General features: G+C 35.7%; 1 protein-coding gene across 1 annotated transcript; it reads right to left on the bottom strand.

Annotated features, from left to right (window-relative positions):
• LOC18768180 (presequence protease 1, chloroplastic/mitochondrial) lies at window positions 957–10,669 on the bottom strand. The gene is made up of 19 exons (XM_007200751.2): window positions 10,072–10,669; window positions 9,815–9,998; window positions 9,418–9,592; window positions 9,189–9,321; window positions 8,994–9,064; window positions 8,115–8,198; window positions 6,895–6,985; window positions 5,817–6,337; window positions 5,536–5,700; window positions 5,243–5,461; window positions 4,984–5,111; window positions 4,349–4,538; window positions 3,308–3,391; window positions 3,123–3,220; window positions 2,577–2,838; window positions 2,333–2,495; window positions 2,072–2,252; window positions 1,716–1,787; window positions 957–1,317 (listed from the first exon to the last, which is right to left on the bottom strand). The coding sequence occupies exons 1-19, from the start codon at window positions 10,367–10,369 to the stop codon at window positions 1,176–1,178; spliced, it is 3,261 nt and encodes a 1,086-aa protein (XP_007200813.2). The 5' UTR covers window positions 10,370–10,669; the 3' UTR covers window positions 957–1,175.

The following is a 16,125-nucleotide window of genomic DNA, read 5'->3' as shown; positions in this document are numbered from 1 at the left end:
TAATATTAAATCATAAAAATAAAAGAAAATCTTAATTGAGAATTAGCAACAAAAAGAAATTAAAATTTTTTGTTAACTCTATTAGTATTAATAGTTGAGGAAACTAGAGTTGATGATACTCCATAGTTGAAACATTTCAGTCTTTCAGAATTTATTATTATATCCTCTTAGTTATCGATTGGGAATGGTAATGCTGAATTTCAATAAACTTATTAACGAGCAATATTTTCCTGCAACGTATATGACCATCACGTAATAAAGGAGATAAACATATAGTTATTATGAGAATACTACATTAACTAATGGTTGATAACAAATCCAAAAGCGCGTGGACAATTGACCAAACTAATATGTATTGTAGCTTAAGAAAGCTCTTAATTAACTTATTATGGGAGTTTAACTTCAAGAACAACATAGTTGAACAAGTTTGATCCTCCTTAAATTTCTGATATTTTTTTCAGAGCAAAGAATTTCCATCCAATTTTAAAATGCTCTGCAGTTTAGATCCTATTTTGCTCGTTCATGATTTTAACCATTTGCATTCAGTGATTTTAAACATTGGGCAGATCAACTTGCCCATCTTATGAATACCTGACTTTACTTTTTGGTCTGAACCTTGTTACACAAAATAGGAAAGCTAGGACTGAAGGTGGGGAAATGAGACAAATAACAACCATCTATGGCAAGTTTCAGCCTTTCAGGCAGCTGCTGAAAGACCCTGCACATCTGATACAGCCCCAGACGGCTATTTGAAAACATATACAAAGCTTAACATCCACGTGTCCAAGATAAGCCAAAATTCTTCAGTAGTAATTATTTATCAATTCAATTTTCTGTCAAATATCGATTCTAAGCTGATATTTATATATGTTCAGTTCAAAATGAAACTGCGATGGCAATTTCACCAGTTTATTGACAAATTACCGGCATAAAATTGATTGTGAAAGTGGATAAGGAGACAGAAAAATGAAGACTTTTAACTCACATTTAAGGGGTCAAAAGAATTGGTGGTACACTGCTTCAAAATTTCTTTGCTAATCTAATATGATTGCATTGTATGTATTGCTTTGTGTAAAACGGGGTAAAAATGGAACAATAAATTGAGCGTCCCTTGCTGTATAACGGGGGAATGGGGTTACAGAAAAGCCTATATATGTAGCATTTTCTGGGAGGGCTTAGAGGGCTTTCTTTACTTCAAAGAAGTTGTTTTGCTCCTTATGTGCTGCTTCAACGTCATCTGGAGATGCCACTGCAACCACAACCCCTTTGTTTTTTACCGCATCAATTGCCTCTGCAAATTCCTTGAAGTCCTTCACGCTGCAGGACAAAGGAATAATGAGTGAAAATATTGAACTAGGAAAAATACTCATTATGTATAATAAAGGTAGCATCGCAAGAGCTACCTATCGCCCAAAAATGAAAATGGAACAGCTATGAGGATGATGATACCTCATATGGAAAAATATAAGTTGTATGTTTAATCAACTAAGGCACGTTGGCTAGCAGAACATTCAAGTTTCCTTCTATGGTTCTAATCTAACTTTTTCGTAAGTACCCCTTGAACATCGTTGAAAGGGCAGTAATCAAGATGACAAAGGCGGGATAACAACTAAGGTTGTTTCTTCAAAAACACAGCCTTAGTAGTGTCATATCCTTGGCATGCCTTACAACTTGAATATCAAGTCAACTCATCAACCAATGAACAGAACATTTACCTTGTTGACAATATCTCTTCTCGTCTCCTTTGCCTTTCTTCTTCTGTGACTCCCAGTAAATGCCGCAACAAACTGCAGGAGGAAAAATAGGAGGGAGTGAGGAGAAAAGATTCATACGTTTCAGGAAATAATAAGCAAATTCGGAACCAATGTGACATCACCAACGAGCTATTGTGGCAGGTTGTATGCAATACATTAGATGTGGAATTATGAGGGGCATAAACATGATTGTTTCCAACAATAATCATTAAAAGGAAAAACATTTCCTTCCTCTTCCCGATTCCTTCTGGTTCACAGTGACCCTTACATATATCTTCCCTCTCCTACAAACCAAGAACTTATAGATGTGTACATACCTACTATAACCTTTGGCATCAGGAAGCTGGTACGAATCAACATCGCCAATTGTCCCAATAATGGACTTTGTAAGAGTCTCATCATCCATATCTAATTGTCGGAGAAAATCCCCAGTTCCATCATATACACCAAGTGTCTTGAACAAGTTGGGGTCGCGATAAGATAAGAAGGAGAATACTCCTACAGAAAATTTCAGAACGTTTGGTAACAACATAAGCAACTGAAACTCCATGCGAACATTTAACAGCACAAATTTTTACCTGAGTGACTATCAAAGTCACAAAAGCCTCCATATGCCCCACCACTAACTCTAACACGATCCCACAACCATGTATTACATATGTATTTGGAGATAACATACGCACTCCCATTAAGCTGATAACCAGTATCGTAAATGTTAGCAGCTTTTCCAACATAATTAACCTGCAGAAGGTAACAGCTTAGAATTATTCCTCCACAAAATATGCAAAAAACAACCATGCCAAAAAAGAATATTATTCTAACCTGAGTAGGTATAACAATGGCTTCATTTGACGAAGGTAGTCGAGCATTCCAAGTAGAAGTAGCAACGGGAGAGTTAGGCAGCAAATCAAGAAATTTGCTAACAAACTTCTCAGAGTTGGTAAGATTCTTCCCTTCAGCAGTCATATTAACTATGCAACCATTCCTAGAAAGTAAGGATTTGCGAATCTCCTCGAGAGATGAAGAAATTCCATCCCAATCTTGATCAACTTTCTCTTCAAGAGCTTGTAGAAACTCCAAGTAACTAAGCAGACAGAATATACACAGTTAAATGGCAAGGTCCTGAAATGAACCTAAATCTGCAAATCATTGTATCAGATGTATATTGAACAGCAAGAAATAAGATGTATTTAATATTAATGTCAATGCAAGCTCAAAATCATGAATGATATTTTCATATAATTTAATCATGAATGATATGTCCATGTTTCTTACAGTGCACTTCACAAAGACAAGAGTATATACAGGGAAATGTAGAATATGCAAGACTAGCACAAAAGACAAATCACTTTTAAATTCCAGTCCGACCTGACACCACCCATTTGTTCAGAAATCCACCCGGCGACATTTAGCTTTGCATCCATCCTTGCAGCAGCAATTCCATGACCGCTACCTCTCAATCGGTTCTGAAAATGACATAACATAAACTCTACGCTCTGATAATGTCAAGGATCAGTTATGTTGAACTTGTCCAAATGAGATTTATAATATACCTCCATTCTAGCTTTGCTTTGGGAAACAAATTGCTTAAACCGCTGCTGGTCTGTAAATTGGACTTCTTGAAGAACACAGTTGAACTGCAATAACATAAAATACATGCATGAAAACCTTAATAAAATATCTGCAGTAACAACTTGAGCAATATACTACAATTAAAATACTAATATATAGGAAAAAGATAATTATACAGTCAATGGCCCCCAAATCGCGAACCTCCCTCCAAGTCAAAGGGAAAAAAAAAAAGGGAAGAGTATGAGATAGGTCACTTAGTTTGTTCATAGTGAATGGAATCCTAATAAAGAAAGAATAACCAATCAAACCTTTTTTCTCTTAAAAAGATCCTAAACTTTTTATGAATTAATGGAGAACAATTGAAATTTTGCATGGGATGCATTTCAAATTAAAGTATCCGTCCTTCAAAGGGCAACAAGAGATTTAATCTATAATCTTCACATCCACTAAGATAAAATGTAAGAGAAAGCAATGATTCAAGTTTTCCACACTAACTTGGTCAATAGCCTCAACTAAGGAAATTCTCCTGTTTCTTTAGAAAAAAAAGTTATGTTTCGAATTAGGCAGGAGTTTTGCATAATTGTTAGCTTCTCATTTATGTGTTTCGCACTTGGCTTGTCCTGGATGGACTCCTTGTATGCTCCTATTGAATTTCGTTTATTTGTCAATCAAATTCTTGTTTCCTATCTTGAAAAGGCAAAAGTAGGAAAACTTACTAAAGGCATAAAATAATAACTATAATGAGTAGGGAAATGGATATCTTCATTCATCAATCAAATTTTGTTCTTTTCAGTTATTGTCAAATTTTGTGCAGGTGTACACCTCAAGTGCATAAGAATTTACAAAATATTGTCAACTCGCGATAAACTTCATGAGAAGTTAAGAGCAATAATAACAACATAATAACTATTTAAACACACACAAGTACATGAAGCCCACTTCATATAAATTATTCCTTAAGTAATGAAACTGGAAATACTCATTTGCTAACTCTGAAAAGAAAAAGGAAAAAAAAAAAATACCAGGTGAAATAGGTCATCAGCACGTCCTGCCATGGCTTTGCCTCGAACAATTATATGGCTACAGGGATCCTCCTTGCCACGTACAGATGATGTCATTGGATAAACTGATATTCCTCCAGTTTTCCTCCCAATCAACTGATTAAGTTGCACAAAACTCAAGTCTTTTGTACCCATCTCAAGCAATGATTGGCTGTCAAAAGAACATCATGATACAATCAAGAATAAAAAATAATTTGCTTTTGAAGGATCTTACTCAGAAAAATAATATTCTTAAAAGAAGCAACTTGTAAAGCTCAATTGATAATTCGAACACCATTGTTACACTATTGTTGTCAGAAAGAAGCAGTTTATTAGGGTGTGCATAATTTGCAAACCACTGTTGCTGCTGCAACAACTACTACCCCTATTGATGCTCTGCCATTAAGACTGTTATATATTACTGTCTTTCCTTTCATAAGTACAATTTGACGGCAATGAATAGTGGACATGAGCATGAGTGTCTTATTCAAAAGTCACAGGGTATTCATACGAAAATATGATATTGAAGAACAAGTAATTTGGAGAGCTTCATGTTACGTTCACAATGAAACCAAAATAATGAAGAAATCAGGGACTCATTGGAAAGAACATCTTACCAAAAAAGAGGTACCAAAGGAAGAAGCTCTTGCTTTAGTGAACTCATATTGAACACAACTTCGGTGTACAGTACATCATTTGTAAAGAGGTCATGCTGCAAAACTTTCACGCCATTGATATCGCCAACCTACATTCAACAGACAGGTGCTTTTTTATTTACTTTGTTCAATAGAAACTAGACCAAAAGGAAGTTCACATAAAATAAAAATAAAAAGTAGATAAATAAATAAAACATAAGAAACTTCATGTGATGTTAACCTCTGTGGGAACACGAGTAGGTTCCTTAGGAATGTCTTGCAGAGAAAGGCTTGGAACACTTCTCAAAGCTTCTGGTGGATCAGGAGTTTCCTGCCTCAGTCGCAGCTCCTGTGTAGCACGTGCTAGCTCAGCAAGATCTTCTTCTGTCATACCAGCTTTAACTTTATCCAAAATTTGTTTCTCAGCCTCCTCATCACGAGAAGCTTTCTCTGGATCGGGCTGACACAGAAGTTACTTGTTAGGAGTAATAAACAGGGCAAAAACATTTCGGGGAAAAATATATAATTGATTACCTGCATTTCTACCACAACTCGATGGCGATTGTTCAAAATGAATTTCTCTATTAAGGGAGAGAAAACAGCTTTAGAGCCTTCCGCTTCTATTCTGGCTTTCAGTGCCAGCAAAGGTTTCTCATACTTTAATGGCTCAAAGGGATCCATATCATATATCCATTTACCCTTTAGAAAGAAAAATTATATTAAGCTCTGATTGAGAAGAAATGGCCAAGAAAGGTGCTCTTTATTGAAATAAAAGCATAGGGATGAAAACTAGACTAAAGAAAGATATATCATACCATGGATCGGAGCATCAGGGACAAGCCACGAGGAAATGATCCCGTGTTGTTTTCCCTGAGAGAGAACTCAATTGTATTCATGGATGCTTCTACAGCATCTGTATCAAAGCCTTCCTCCGCTAATTTTTTAAGTGTACTCATGACTACTTCTTCTACATTTTGAATGTCATCTTCTGAAACACCCTTCAACCCAATACTAAATTGAGGTTGAAGGAGCTCATCTTCAACCCCCCCACCAACTATGGCCTCTCCCAAGCCACTCTCCAGTAAGATTTTCCTCAATGGAGAAGCAGGCGTTCCCAACATAAGATGATCCAGAAACCCAAGTGTAAGCTCAGTCTCCAAGTCTAGGGGCTTGTCAGAGAGCAACCAGTTGAGGCATACCATGTTTTTCTTCCTTAAATCACCACCTTCACCAGCAGGATATTTCTCAGAAATCCTAATTGGTTCTGAAAATAGTTTTTGAGCTTGAATCCTTGATTCATTTGGAGATGAACTTGCATCAAACATATCTAGGTACTCTGAGAGTGAGAGGGGGTGAGAGAAAGAGGTAAGATACTAGACATTCAAAATATTTTCCACACTTTTGAACTTATATCATTTATCTGAAATTCTAAGTCATCAGAATGAAAAGTAATGACAAAAATGAAACACAAGTCATCCATGGCTTTGCTGTAACTGATGTTCATACAGTTTTCTTAAATTAGTAAACTACATTTTAGTTATTTGAAACAAAATAGATAAAAACTGAAATAGGGAATATTTGTCGATGTATAGGTTTAGCAACCTTGTTTACACAAAAGGAAAAAGTGTTACATGTACACCACTAAAAGAAATGATAGCATACAGTTTCAGTAACAAGGTCCATTAGTTTAACTGGAATTTATTTTTCATGGTTTAAATGGCTAGATTAGTATCCTCAACAGTTTCTTTCTAGAACCTCCTCACAAATCATCTTTTGGGAAAACTCACCGACCTTTTAAGGGAAAAGGCCAGAAGAGACTTACATCATAATCTAGTTCGCATGAAAACAAAAAGTAATTCAAATGTATGTATAAGCAGAGATCTAAAGCAATACCACTCAAAATACGCAGGCGCTCGGTTGGATCATCATCTCCATAAAACCAGATTCTGGCATTGCTAGGGTGGTAATATTTACGATGGAACTCCTGTAAATTTTTTTGTTGGAAAGAAAAGTCCTCTTGTTAAATATAATATAAGATACAACTAAAGCATATTCAATATTTATAAACTCAAACACAAGAATCAGGTAACTTGGCAGGAAGACGGCCACACACATACGCATGAGAAAGAAGGGGGTGGGAGGAAGGATTGCAAAAAAGACAGTGTCATAGCATGCTGCACAAACACTAAAAAGCCTTAATGCATGTCGCAGCACATTCTCCTTTGAAGCAAGCTGAAAACTCGTAATGCTACTAGAAGTCACTGTACCAGATGGACAACAATGCTCTCATAAACAAACAAAAAGTTTTTGTCCAAAACCATTTTGTATTACAACCCCAACTACTGTACAACCAGATGGCATTGGAATGCATCCTTTAAATGGCTAAGAACTTCTGATGCAGGACGCGTAGGACCTAAATTTATTAATTTCCTAATGTATTTGTTAGTTTCCTAGATACTCTAGATTTCCAAATTCTAGTAGGATTTCTACTTTTCCAGATTTCTAGTTTTAAGTTTCCTATTTTATTTGGGTTATGATTTCTGTTTAAGCAAGGGATTTTTAACCTATTATGTCTAGGTTTTAGTTTGCTATAAATACCCCCATGTAGTTCTTTAAAATGCAGATTTGGATATTGAGTAAACCTTCTCTTAAAACTATGTGATTTCTGTCCTTCCTTCTCGGTTCTCTGATTTCGGTCCTTTCTTTCGTCCATTCGATCTATATTTTCGTCTCCTCGATCTCTTATATTCTTCTATGTTCTATTGTTTGAGTGCTTAATCTAATACCTACGAGCTACTACATCAACTTCAGATGATGGTCAGCTGACAACAGTAAAGGCAACATGCCGAAATTTTCCAGAACACTCCTTAAAAAGCTACCCAGAATGTGCTACTATAACATGAATAATGTACTAAATTCTACACAAGAATAAGATTCTAAGTCTACAAATAAAAAAGTTGAACTTTCATCAAACAGAAGCACCGTAGAGATCAATTAGACCAAAAATTGAGATATATACCATGGTCACAACACATAAACAATCACAACTAAGTTTATTATAATATTCTGAAGGACTAAACAGAGAGTATTTGTCCTTAGTTAACACAACAAACCTTGAATTCCTCAAATGTCAGTTTTGGAATGACTTTGGGATCACCTCCACTGTCAACACCATAGGTATTGTCTGGAAAAAGAGCCTGTAGCAAATGTGCATGAAACAGTTACAAATGGAAACCAGATGTACTATATCAAAAGTATTCTGAACAAAATAATAAAACAAAAAGGAGATACTTGGTAAACATAAAAACCAAGTACTCTAGTCATTCACAAAAGCTAATTGCCATTCAGTGTTCAAGTGCTATAATCATCCATGATAACAGATGACTGTAAATCTTAACCTATCAATATGGATGGCTAGGTATACCAAGAATAAATGACCAACAAACTCCAGCATTCATGACTCCAAGTAGTATCACTACAAGCACACTGGTAAATAGATATGGAGCCAGAAGCAAGATAATATTGTATTAAGAAGATAACCATAAATAATTGTCACTGCTAATGTTTAATGATGTACGTGTACATATGATTTTACAAAAACATTTAGCTGAAACTAATGCGTTTAAACTAAAGCCCACCACGACTTTCTTCCTAACTAGTTAACATGGTTGCCCTGAATTAAACCTGCTGCAGTAAGTTCAAACAAAAAACCTAACTCGATAAAGTAAACAAATTCAGGTGACGGGTCATATTATTATAGAGGGGGTAGAGAGAGAGAGAGAACAGCTAAGTACAATTCATTTTGTAATCAACAAGAGAAGATGAGAATTCAGCAGGAATATTTGACACATAAATTATAAGCCCATTGGGGCTAATGCAAATCATTAAGACTCCCTAGGAAATAGTTGAGTCAAATATGGGTGAAGCTAAATGTGCCAACTGTTAAAACATAAACAAGAAACAATTGGGCAGAAAAATAAAAGAAAACTTGCCTGTTGAGAAGCCCGCCCAAGTATATTATCAGGCTGGGAGTAGACCCCTTTCATCTCATTGAAAACAACTCCTGAAATTAAGAACAAAAATCATTTAAGAAGAAATAAGACATTAGCTTAATACTTTGGAGTCGATGGAATTTATAACCATGATAAATCATTTTATGAACTAGGCACATCTATTAAGTGGGCAACCTTTATAAGATATATCTTCGGAAGGATCGTTGAGCTCATAATGCCAACCCTCCTGCTGGAAAGTCCGAAAGTCCTCCACACATTTAGGAAAGAACACAGCATCCAGATATACATCGACAAGGTTATAGAAATCCTGATATAAAATGACAACCATGATTTAGTTAGAATAGAGAGTAGATACAAGATAGATCACATTGTATTTCCTTCCCAATTCTCTACTCGTTTTTACCTTCGTATTTGTGGAAGCAACTGGATAGCAAGTCCTATCAGGATATGTGAATGCATTCAGAAAAGTGTTCAAGCTTCCCTTCAACAATTCAACAAACGGTTCTTTCAAAGGGTACTTTCTAGACCCACACAATACACTATGTTCCAGTATGTGTGGAATCCCAGTGGAATCATTCCTGCATCAACAATTAGATAAAAGAACATTCAACATCTAGATTATCAAAGCAAAACAAACAAGGGGCATTTGCATTCACTTCAAACAACTTGATTTATATAGATTTTAAAGTCTATTGTAGCTCAACCATGCAAACATATAATCGGCAGAAAATACAGTATCCCAATTGGTAAATACTAAGCTCCATTACATAAAAGAAAGATTTTCTGGGAAAAATACTCACGGTGGGGTCCGGAAAACAATACCGAACACCTTATTCTCATCATCGTTGGACACTGAAATGACTTGGGCACCGGTCTTTTTGTGCCTGAAAAGCAAAGCTTTGGATTTACACTCTCCAATGAACTCTTCAGAGACCTTTTCGAATCCGAGTTTCTCCACAACTTCATCCTCCACCCCAGAAAACTCTATGATAATAAAAACTCAATCAAAACACAAAATTACATAAAGGGTAGCTAGGGTTTTGAGACGGGAATGTACCTGAAGGAGACTGAGTGAAGGGGGTGGCGATTGCGCGTGGGGCGAGGGATGAGAAGCTTCTTCTAGCGGAGTTGGGGGCAGAGGAGGGGACCAATCTGCTGCTGCGGCGGAGCGGGGAGCGCCTGCTGGGGTTCAGAATCCGACGGTGGCGGTGGTTTCTGATAGCAGAAGCTGAAGAAGAAGACGAAGAACGAGACGAGGGTAAGGCGAAACCAGAGAGGCGGCGAGCAGAGCGGAAGGAGAAGAAGAGTCTGTTGCAGGCGAGAGAAGAGCGAAGCAGAGTTGCTCCCTCCATCATTTTTCAGTGGTGTCCTGAGTGTCGCTTTGCTGATAAGAGTGAAAAAATGGGTTTTGAATTTTAATTGCGTTTTTTGGTTTTTTCGATTGAGAGGGAAAATATCTGTGAGGGTTAAGCGTATGGAGTTGGAGTCTGCATATTGGGTGGTGTGGGAAGTAGCAACGTTTTTCTTCTTCCCTTTTATTTCTTGCCTAGAAAGTTGAAAGATTATTGCCCTTCAATTTTTCATGGGAGAGTAAGGACCAAGAAAGTTTTTTTTTTTTTTTCCTTTGTTTTCAATTATGTTTTCTTGGTCGACAAGTGGGAAAAAAAAAATAAAGCATCTACCAAAAGAAAGTGAATGTAATTATTGTAGTTGTTGATTAAGCAAGTCTTACATTAGTTTACATTTAATTTTTAAATAATTGACATTAACGAAACTTTAGTTTATAAATTAGAGCATCGACAATAGTTGTTCAATAGTTAGCATCTATTGAATTGAACTGCAGTTTTACTTACAATTATACAGTTTAATAGCTTCAGATCAATACTTTGGAGAAAATCTTTGTTGAGACCCAAAAAATTCACGGTTGGGCCTGAATAAATTATTGGCCCAAAGCGACGGTCTATTAAGAAAAGACGTAAAGAGAAGTGCACAAAAATTCATCACATGTGAATTATAGTTCACGTGCCACGCTAAATAAATAAATTGTTATGCTAAGAGTTGAGATAAAATATGCCTAAGTTACGGACTCATGCTAAAATTGAACATCGCAACCCTTCCCAAAGATGATAAAATAAAAAAATATGTCAAGCGACATGTCACGCCAAGCATGTTCACACACAACCACACTACAAGCCTAAGTGGGCCCAAGCCACTCAAACGTCCGGGGCTTACTTAAGTGGGTTGTGGTATGGATGGTAATAAATCAACATGAGGCCCATTGATGGGCCGATAAATGGAAGGTCTTGGGTTGCTTGGGAGCCTCGAGACTCAGGCCCATTTCTTAGGCCCAAACATGTGGGTGAGCACAAGAGAGAAAAAATAGCCCAATTGCCCAAGCAAAATGGCTTATTGACACAACCAAAAAGTCCAATGTTTAATAAAAAATAACCCACTTGCTTAAGGAGCCACCTTGGCCCATACAAAACCCCAAAATAAAACACAAAAAACCTCAGCCCTTTGCTGGAAAATAGAAGCCACGTAGAGAAAGTCTACAAGATCATTGAACAAAGCTGCTGGGAGGTTCCATCACATGGAGGGAGCAAGTTTCAAAGCCAAAACATCCAAGGAACCAGGGAGTATTAGCAAAGAGAAAAAAAAACACCATTCGAACCAGCATATATATCCCAGCTCCTTTCCTCATCAAACTTAGCCATGAAAAAAAAAGGAAGAAAGCAATAAAAGAAATGGCTGGGAATGGAAGTCTCCCATAGAGACAGCTGCGAGAAAAGGAGGCCTTGAGCGCCAAACTCTGATCTGGTGCAAATAGGCAGAATGGATTTCATCAAGAAGGGAAAAGTCAAGGAAGAAAATGAGAAAGGAAGGGAAAAACTTGGCCAAAATGGGTAGAAGTCATTAAGATTTCTTGGGAAATGATGGTTTCCAGCGGCTATAAAATGAGGTCTCTTCCACCTAACAAAACTCAACTCAAACCCACGCCTAGAGAGCAAGCTTTCTCTCTAACTTACAAAAACCCAGCAATTTCGTGTACTGTTCACCCTCTTCTCCATTCTTCTCTTCTGGCAGACAGGGTATCTGTCAAGCTGCCGGAAAAGCATTGTTTTTCATTTCTCTATTCCTAGCCAAATCTCCTACAAATCTTTCCTTTCTCACCTTAACACTTCCCTTTTTCCCCCTAAGAAAGCCTAAATTTCCCCTCAGTGCTAAACCCATGTTGATTTTGCTTCCATGCCACATGCCACTCACGCTGAGCTTGAAAGTTTATCTGTAAACATGAAGAAATTACCTGTAAGTTGTCATTATTTTGGTTGGTGAAGGTAGTCAAAATACTTCCTAAGGCTCCGCTGCCCTTTTGAAGTATTTTCAGAGCTTAATTTTCGAATTCAGACAAGAGGGATAATTTCATCAGTCTGCCCTTTACGGCAGCCCAGTCCATTTGTAGTTGCTTGAAGAAAAAGCCCTCTACAATCTTAGCCCATTGTAAGAACTCATAAATTTAAATTACGATGAGAAAAACCTAAAAAAGTGAAATGATTTAGCATTTTAATTCGTTGGAGTGATTTTTTGCCCACCCCTAGTATTCTTATTATTATTTTGTTAAACCACTAGTTTACCAAGTTTAATATCTCAAGTGTGAAATTTAGCCTTTGTATGTACATAGTTCAAGAAGAGTGTGGAAAACCAAAACGTTTTATAAGAGAGTAATTCAAGAGATTGAATGTGTGTGGTTTTGGGATGTATTTGATTGCTTCATAGACAATCATCTAATTATTGTTCATGGCGTGATATCTGTTTTACATAAAAAAAATTCTTTTTATGCTTTTAATAACACCATGGGCTCTCCTTTCAATTTCCGACCCATGATTAAACCAAGTTCCTGTATGGTTGCAAATTAGTAAAAAGAATTGTATTGTAATTCTTGAATGAATTTTCTTTTCCAAACGAATTTTCGAATATCAAATGATAAATATTACATTTAAATTAAATTAAATCTTCTTAAAATCATGTATGACTATTAACAATAGTGGGGTGTTTAGAAATAACAGAGGCTCAATGGTTAAATGGGCATTTCATGTTCAAGTGTATTGAGTGGAACAAGCAAATAATGAAAATTCAGTCAAAGCCCAAACCAAGTAATGGGCCTAATTTGTACAAGTAGAAAGACATCAATGGAGTCATTTTAAAGTGAGACTCTTAGATGATGTCCTATCTCTTTGTCGTCTGATCAAACTAACTAAATTGATTCAATTTCTAACCAATTTGATCAAAAAGTTAAAAGATAGGGCATCATCTAAGGACTTTAGAATTCTTGGACATGCATGAATGTTTAGTTTGATTGATTTAAAATTGCAGCTATATCTATTTGTTGGATTTTTATTTTATTTTTAGTATACTTGTTACATTGGTTGGTTCGGTTCAAAATTACACTTGTTTGGTATAAAATCAAACAAAAAAATTTGAATTGATCTGATTTAGCGTCGTAAATGGTTTGGGTGGTTTCTTGCCCACCTTAGCATTCTTATTTTCTTTTAAACAAGTTTAATATCTCAAGAGTGAAGTTTAACCCTTTAAATAGTAGACATAGATCAAGAAGAGGCTAGGAAACCAAAACCCCATAAGAGTAATTGAAGAGATTGAATGCGTATGGTTTTTGGATGGACAATTGGGTAGGGTTTCTCACCCATCTATAAATATTGTGTTGTTGTCTTTTTTTTTTTAAAATTAAAAAAAATACAATATTGTGTTGTTGTCTTTGATCATTATTTTTTGTCCCTTCTGGATCAAAAGGTGAAGTACAAAATTAAACACAGACAAAATGACTCAACTAGCAGAAAAAACTTGTGAGAAATAGAGCTACATAAAAAAGTTATTCAAATCGTGACAATCATCAAATTATTATCACCTAAACAATCATCAAATTATTGTTTAAGGCGCATGACACCTGTTTTACATGAATACGAAATGATTTGGCCCCACATAGAGATAGAGAGATTATATCTGCATGAACTCATGCTTTTCGAATTAAGTTTCTCATCATATCGTGTTAACTGTTGTTGTTGTTGGCTCTCATCATATCTTGTACAATTTTTTTAATGCATTGATAGTCATATGATCCAGATTAAAGTGCAAAGTTATAGGGATGAAAATGTTATAAACAATACGGAGATGTTGGAGGAAATTGAAAATATAGTTTAGTATTATGCATAAGGAAATTATAAATCAACATTGCCTTGAAGTTGACGTCTAATGATCTTTCAATTTTAATGAGCAGACAAACTTTCTATTAAAAATTGGTAGCGGCACACCTTCTCTTTCTTAGAAGTAATTCAATCATTTTGAGTTTGAGGTTCGCCAACATTTTGACAATTACAATTATTATGTTGTTAACATCAAAGCCCATAATGATTAATGGACGAGCTAGTAGCTTTTCTTCAGGGGCTCTTGGAACCGTATTAGATTATAGTCTTCCATCCACTCCAGCAATGACTGTTGCCAAGAAGGTAAAAGCTGACTGCTTTATCTTAGGGATTATTCACCTTGCTTTGTAACTGATTTTGCAGCAACAGCTGCTTAAGAAGTAATTCACGGGGATTGGGGGGACCACATGCCTTCATGAGTCTCCGCCTCTAATGCTAATTATATGATCCTTTCCTCTATTTTGATGGCTCAATGGTCCAGTAAGACTTCAGAAAAAGCATATAACAAGTAGCTGATGGGCCAAATTCATACAAGTAGAGAACATGACACTTGTATTCAGTTTGTATTAATCTTATTAATGTTCAATCTTCATATTTTTTAAAAATTATAAAAGCATAATATTCAGTTACGACAAAAATTTTAAACTTAAAAGGACGGTGTTTAAGAGACTTACACCAGATCAATAACATCCACGTTGGATTTTTTCAATACCTAAAATGTTGTTTGTTTGTTGTAGTTGGCTCCCAACATATAAAAGAGTCAAAAAAAAGGAAAAGAAAATTCCATGCTAGAAAATTTGTCGGTACTACTTCAATTTTTATCCTAAATTATTCCTTCTATTTTTATCCTAAATTATTCATGTTCACTTGCATCTTGCATGGAATCCAAAATCTTTCATCATAATTCTATGCTCTTGCATTCAAATCAAGGAGTAATTTTTGCATGTTTTGAATATATTATGGTGTATTCGGAACATACAATAATTTCTCATTAAAAAAAAAGGAGACAATTAATTGATCTCACACGTTTTGGATGGTACTTGGGGTTTTTCTCTATGAGATACAGCATCTGATTGTTCTTCCCAGCAATTCTCTTGCAAATAATCCAACGAAGTGAATAGAAAATAAAAATTTATCTTAATTAGCTAGCTTCAACAGCCTCTCGTCCCATTCAATATTTCAACAGCTAGACAATGACTGACTTATCTGCATTTTGTATCATTCAATATCTCAACAACTCCGTGACTCACTTATTGTGTGGTACGTACATGACATATGATGCTATAAATAATTCATTCAAATTATAATACAGCACATGTTAGGTTTCATTTTAAATTTGATGGAGCCCACCATCTGCCCAAGCTAGATTGCTGCGTTGGAAATGGCTTCTGAGTCCTAGGGGGCCTTTTGCCTAGGCTAGGCTCCTGGAGTGACAATGGTCTTAATATGTTATCGATAATGTGTTATTATTTCAATAGCAAATAACCTCCTATAATCTTGATATGACAATTATAAATAGTCTGTAGATGCTGTCAATATTGTTAATTTGCTACATAAATAATGTTTTTTTGATAATTTTACTACAATAATAGTGGTATTTACCTGTATTTCCTTAAAATATTTTCACAGTGATCAGAACTTTCAACATTTGATAAGTGATACGGCTATCAACTAACTAATGAAGAGGACAAAATTATTAGCTAATCAGTTTTGTTAGAATAATTTAGAGTAAAAAGACGGCAGGTGAAATCAATGTTTCCTGAAAAAGAAGACAAAAGTAGCATACATAAGCACTGAAAACGCAATAAAACCAATCAAAACTCGTCAAGAAAAAAAATTATATCTGGATTAAGATATGAACCATTGAATTTGTTTGCCGTCCTAAATAAAACAAA

The sequence above is a fragment of the Prunus persica genome, chromosome G8, assembly GCF_000346465.2.
Source record: "Prunus persica cultivar Lovell chromosome G8, Prunus_persica_NCBIv2, whole genome shotgun sequence".
NCBI lineage: Eukaryota > Viridiplantae > Streptophyta > Magnoliopsida > Rosales > Rosaceae > Prunus > Prunus persica.
This window is presented reverse-complemented; position numbering and strand designations above follow the sequence as displayed.

What these genes read in the sequence shown, in the direction of transcription:
- LOC18768180 (XM_007200751.2), bottom strand. Translation starts at nt 10,369, where the DNA reads ATGATGGAGGGAGCAACTCTGCTTCGCTCTTCTCTCGCCTGCAACAGA. An exon ending in CGAAGATATATCTTATAAAG is followed by an intron (nt 9,065 to 9,188) that starts GTTGCCCACTTA and finishes TCTTAATTTCAG; the next exon opens with GAGTTGTTTTCAATGAGATG. An exon ending in CTACTCGTGTTCCCACAGAG is followed by an intron (nt 5,112 to 5,242) that starts GTTAACATCACA and finishes TGTTGAATGTAG; the next exon opens with GTTGGCGATATCAATGGCGT.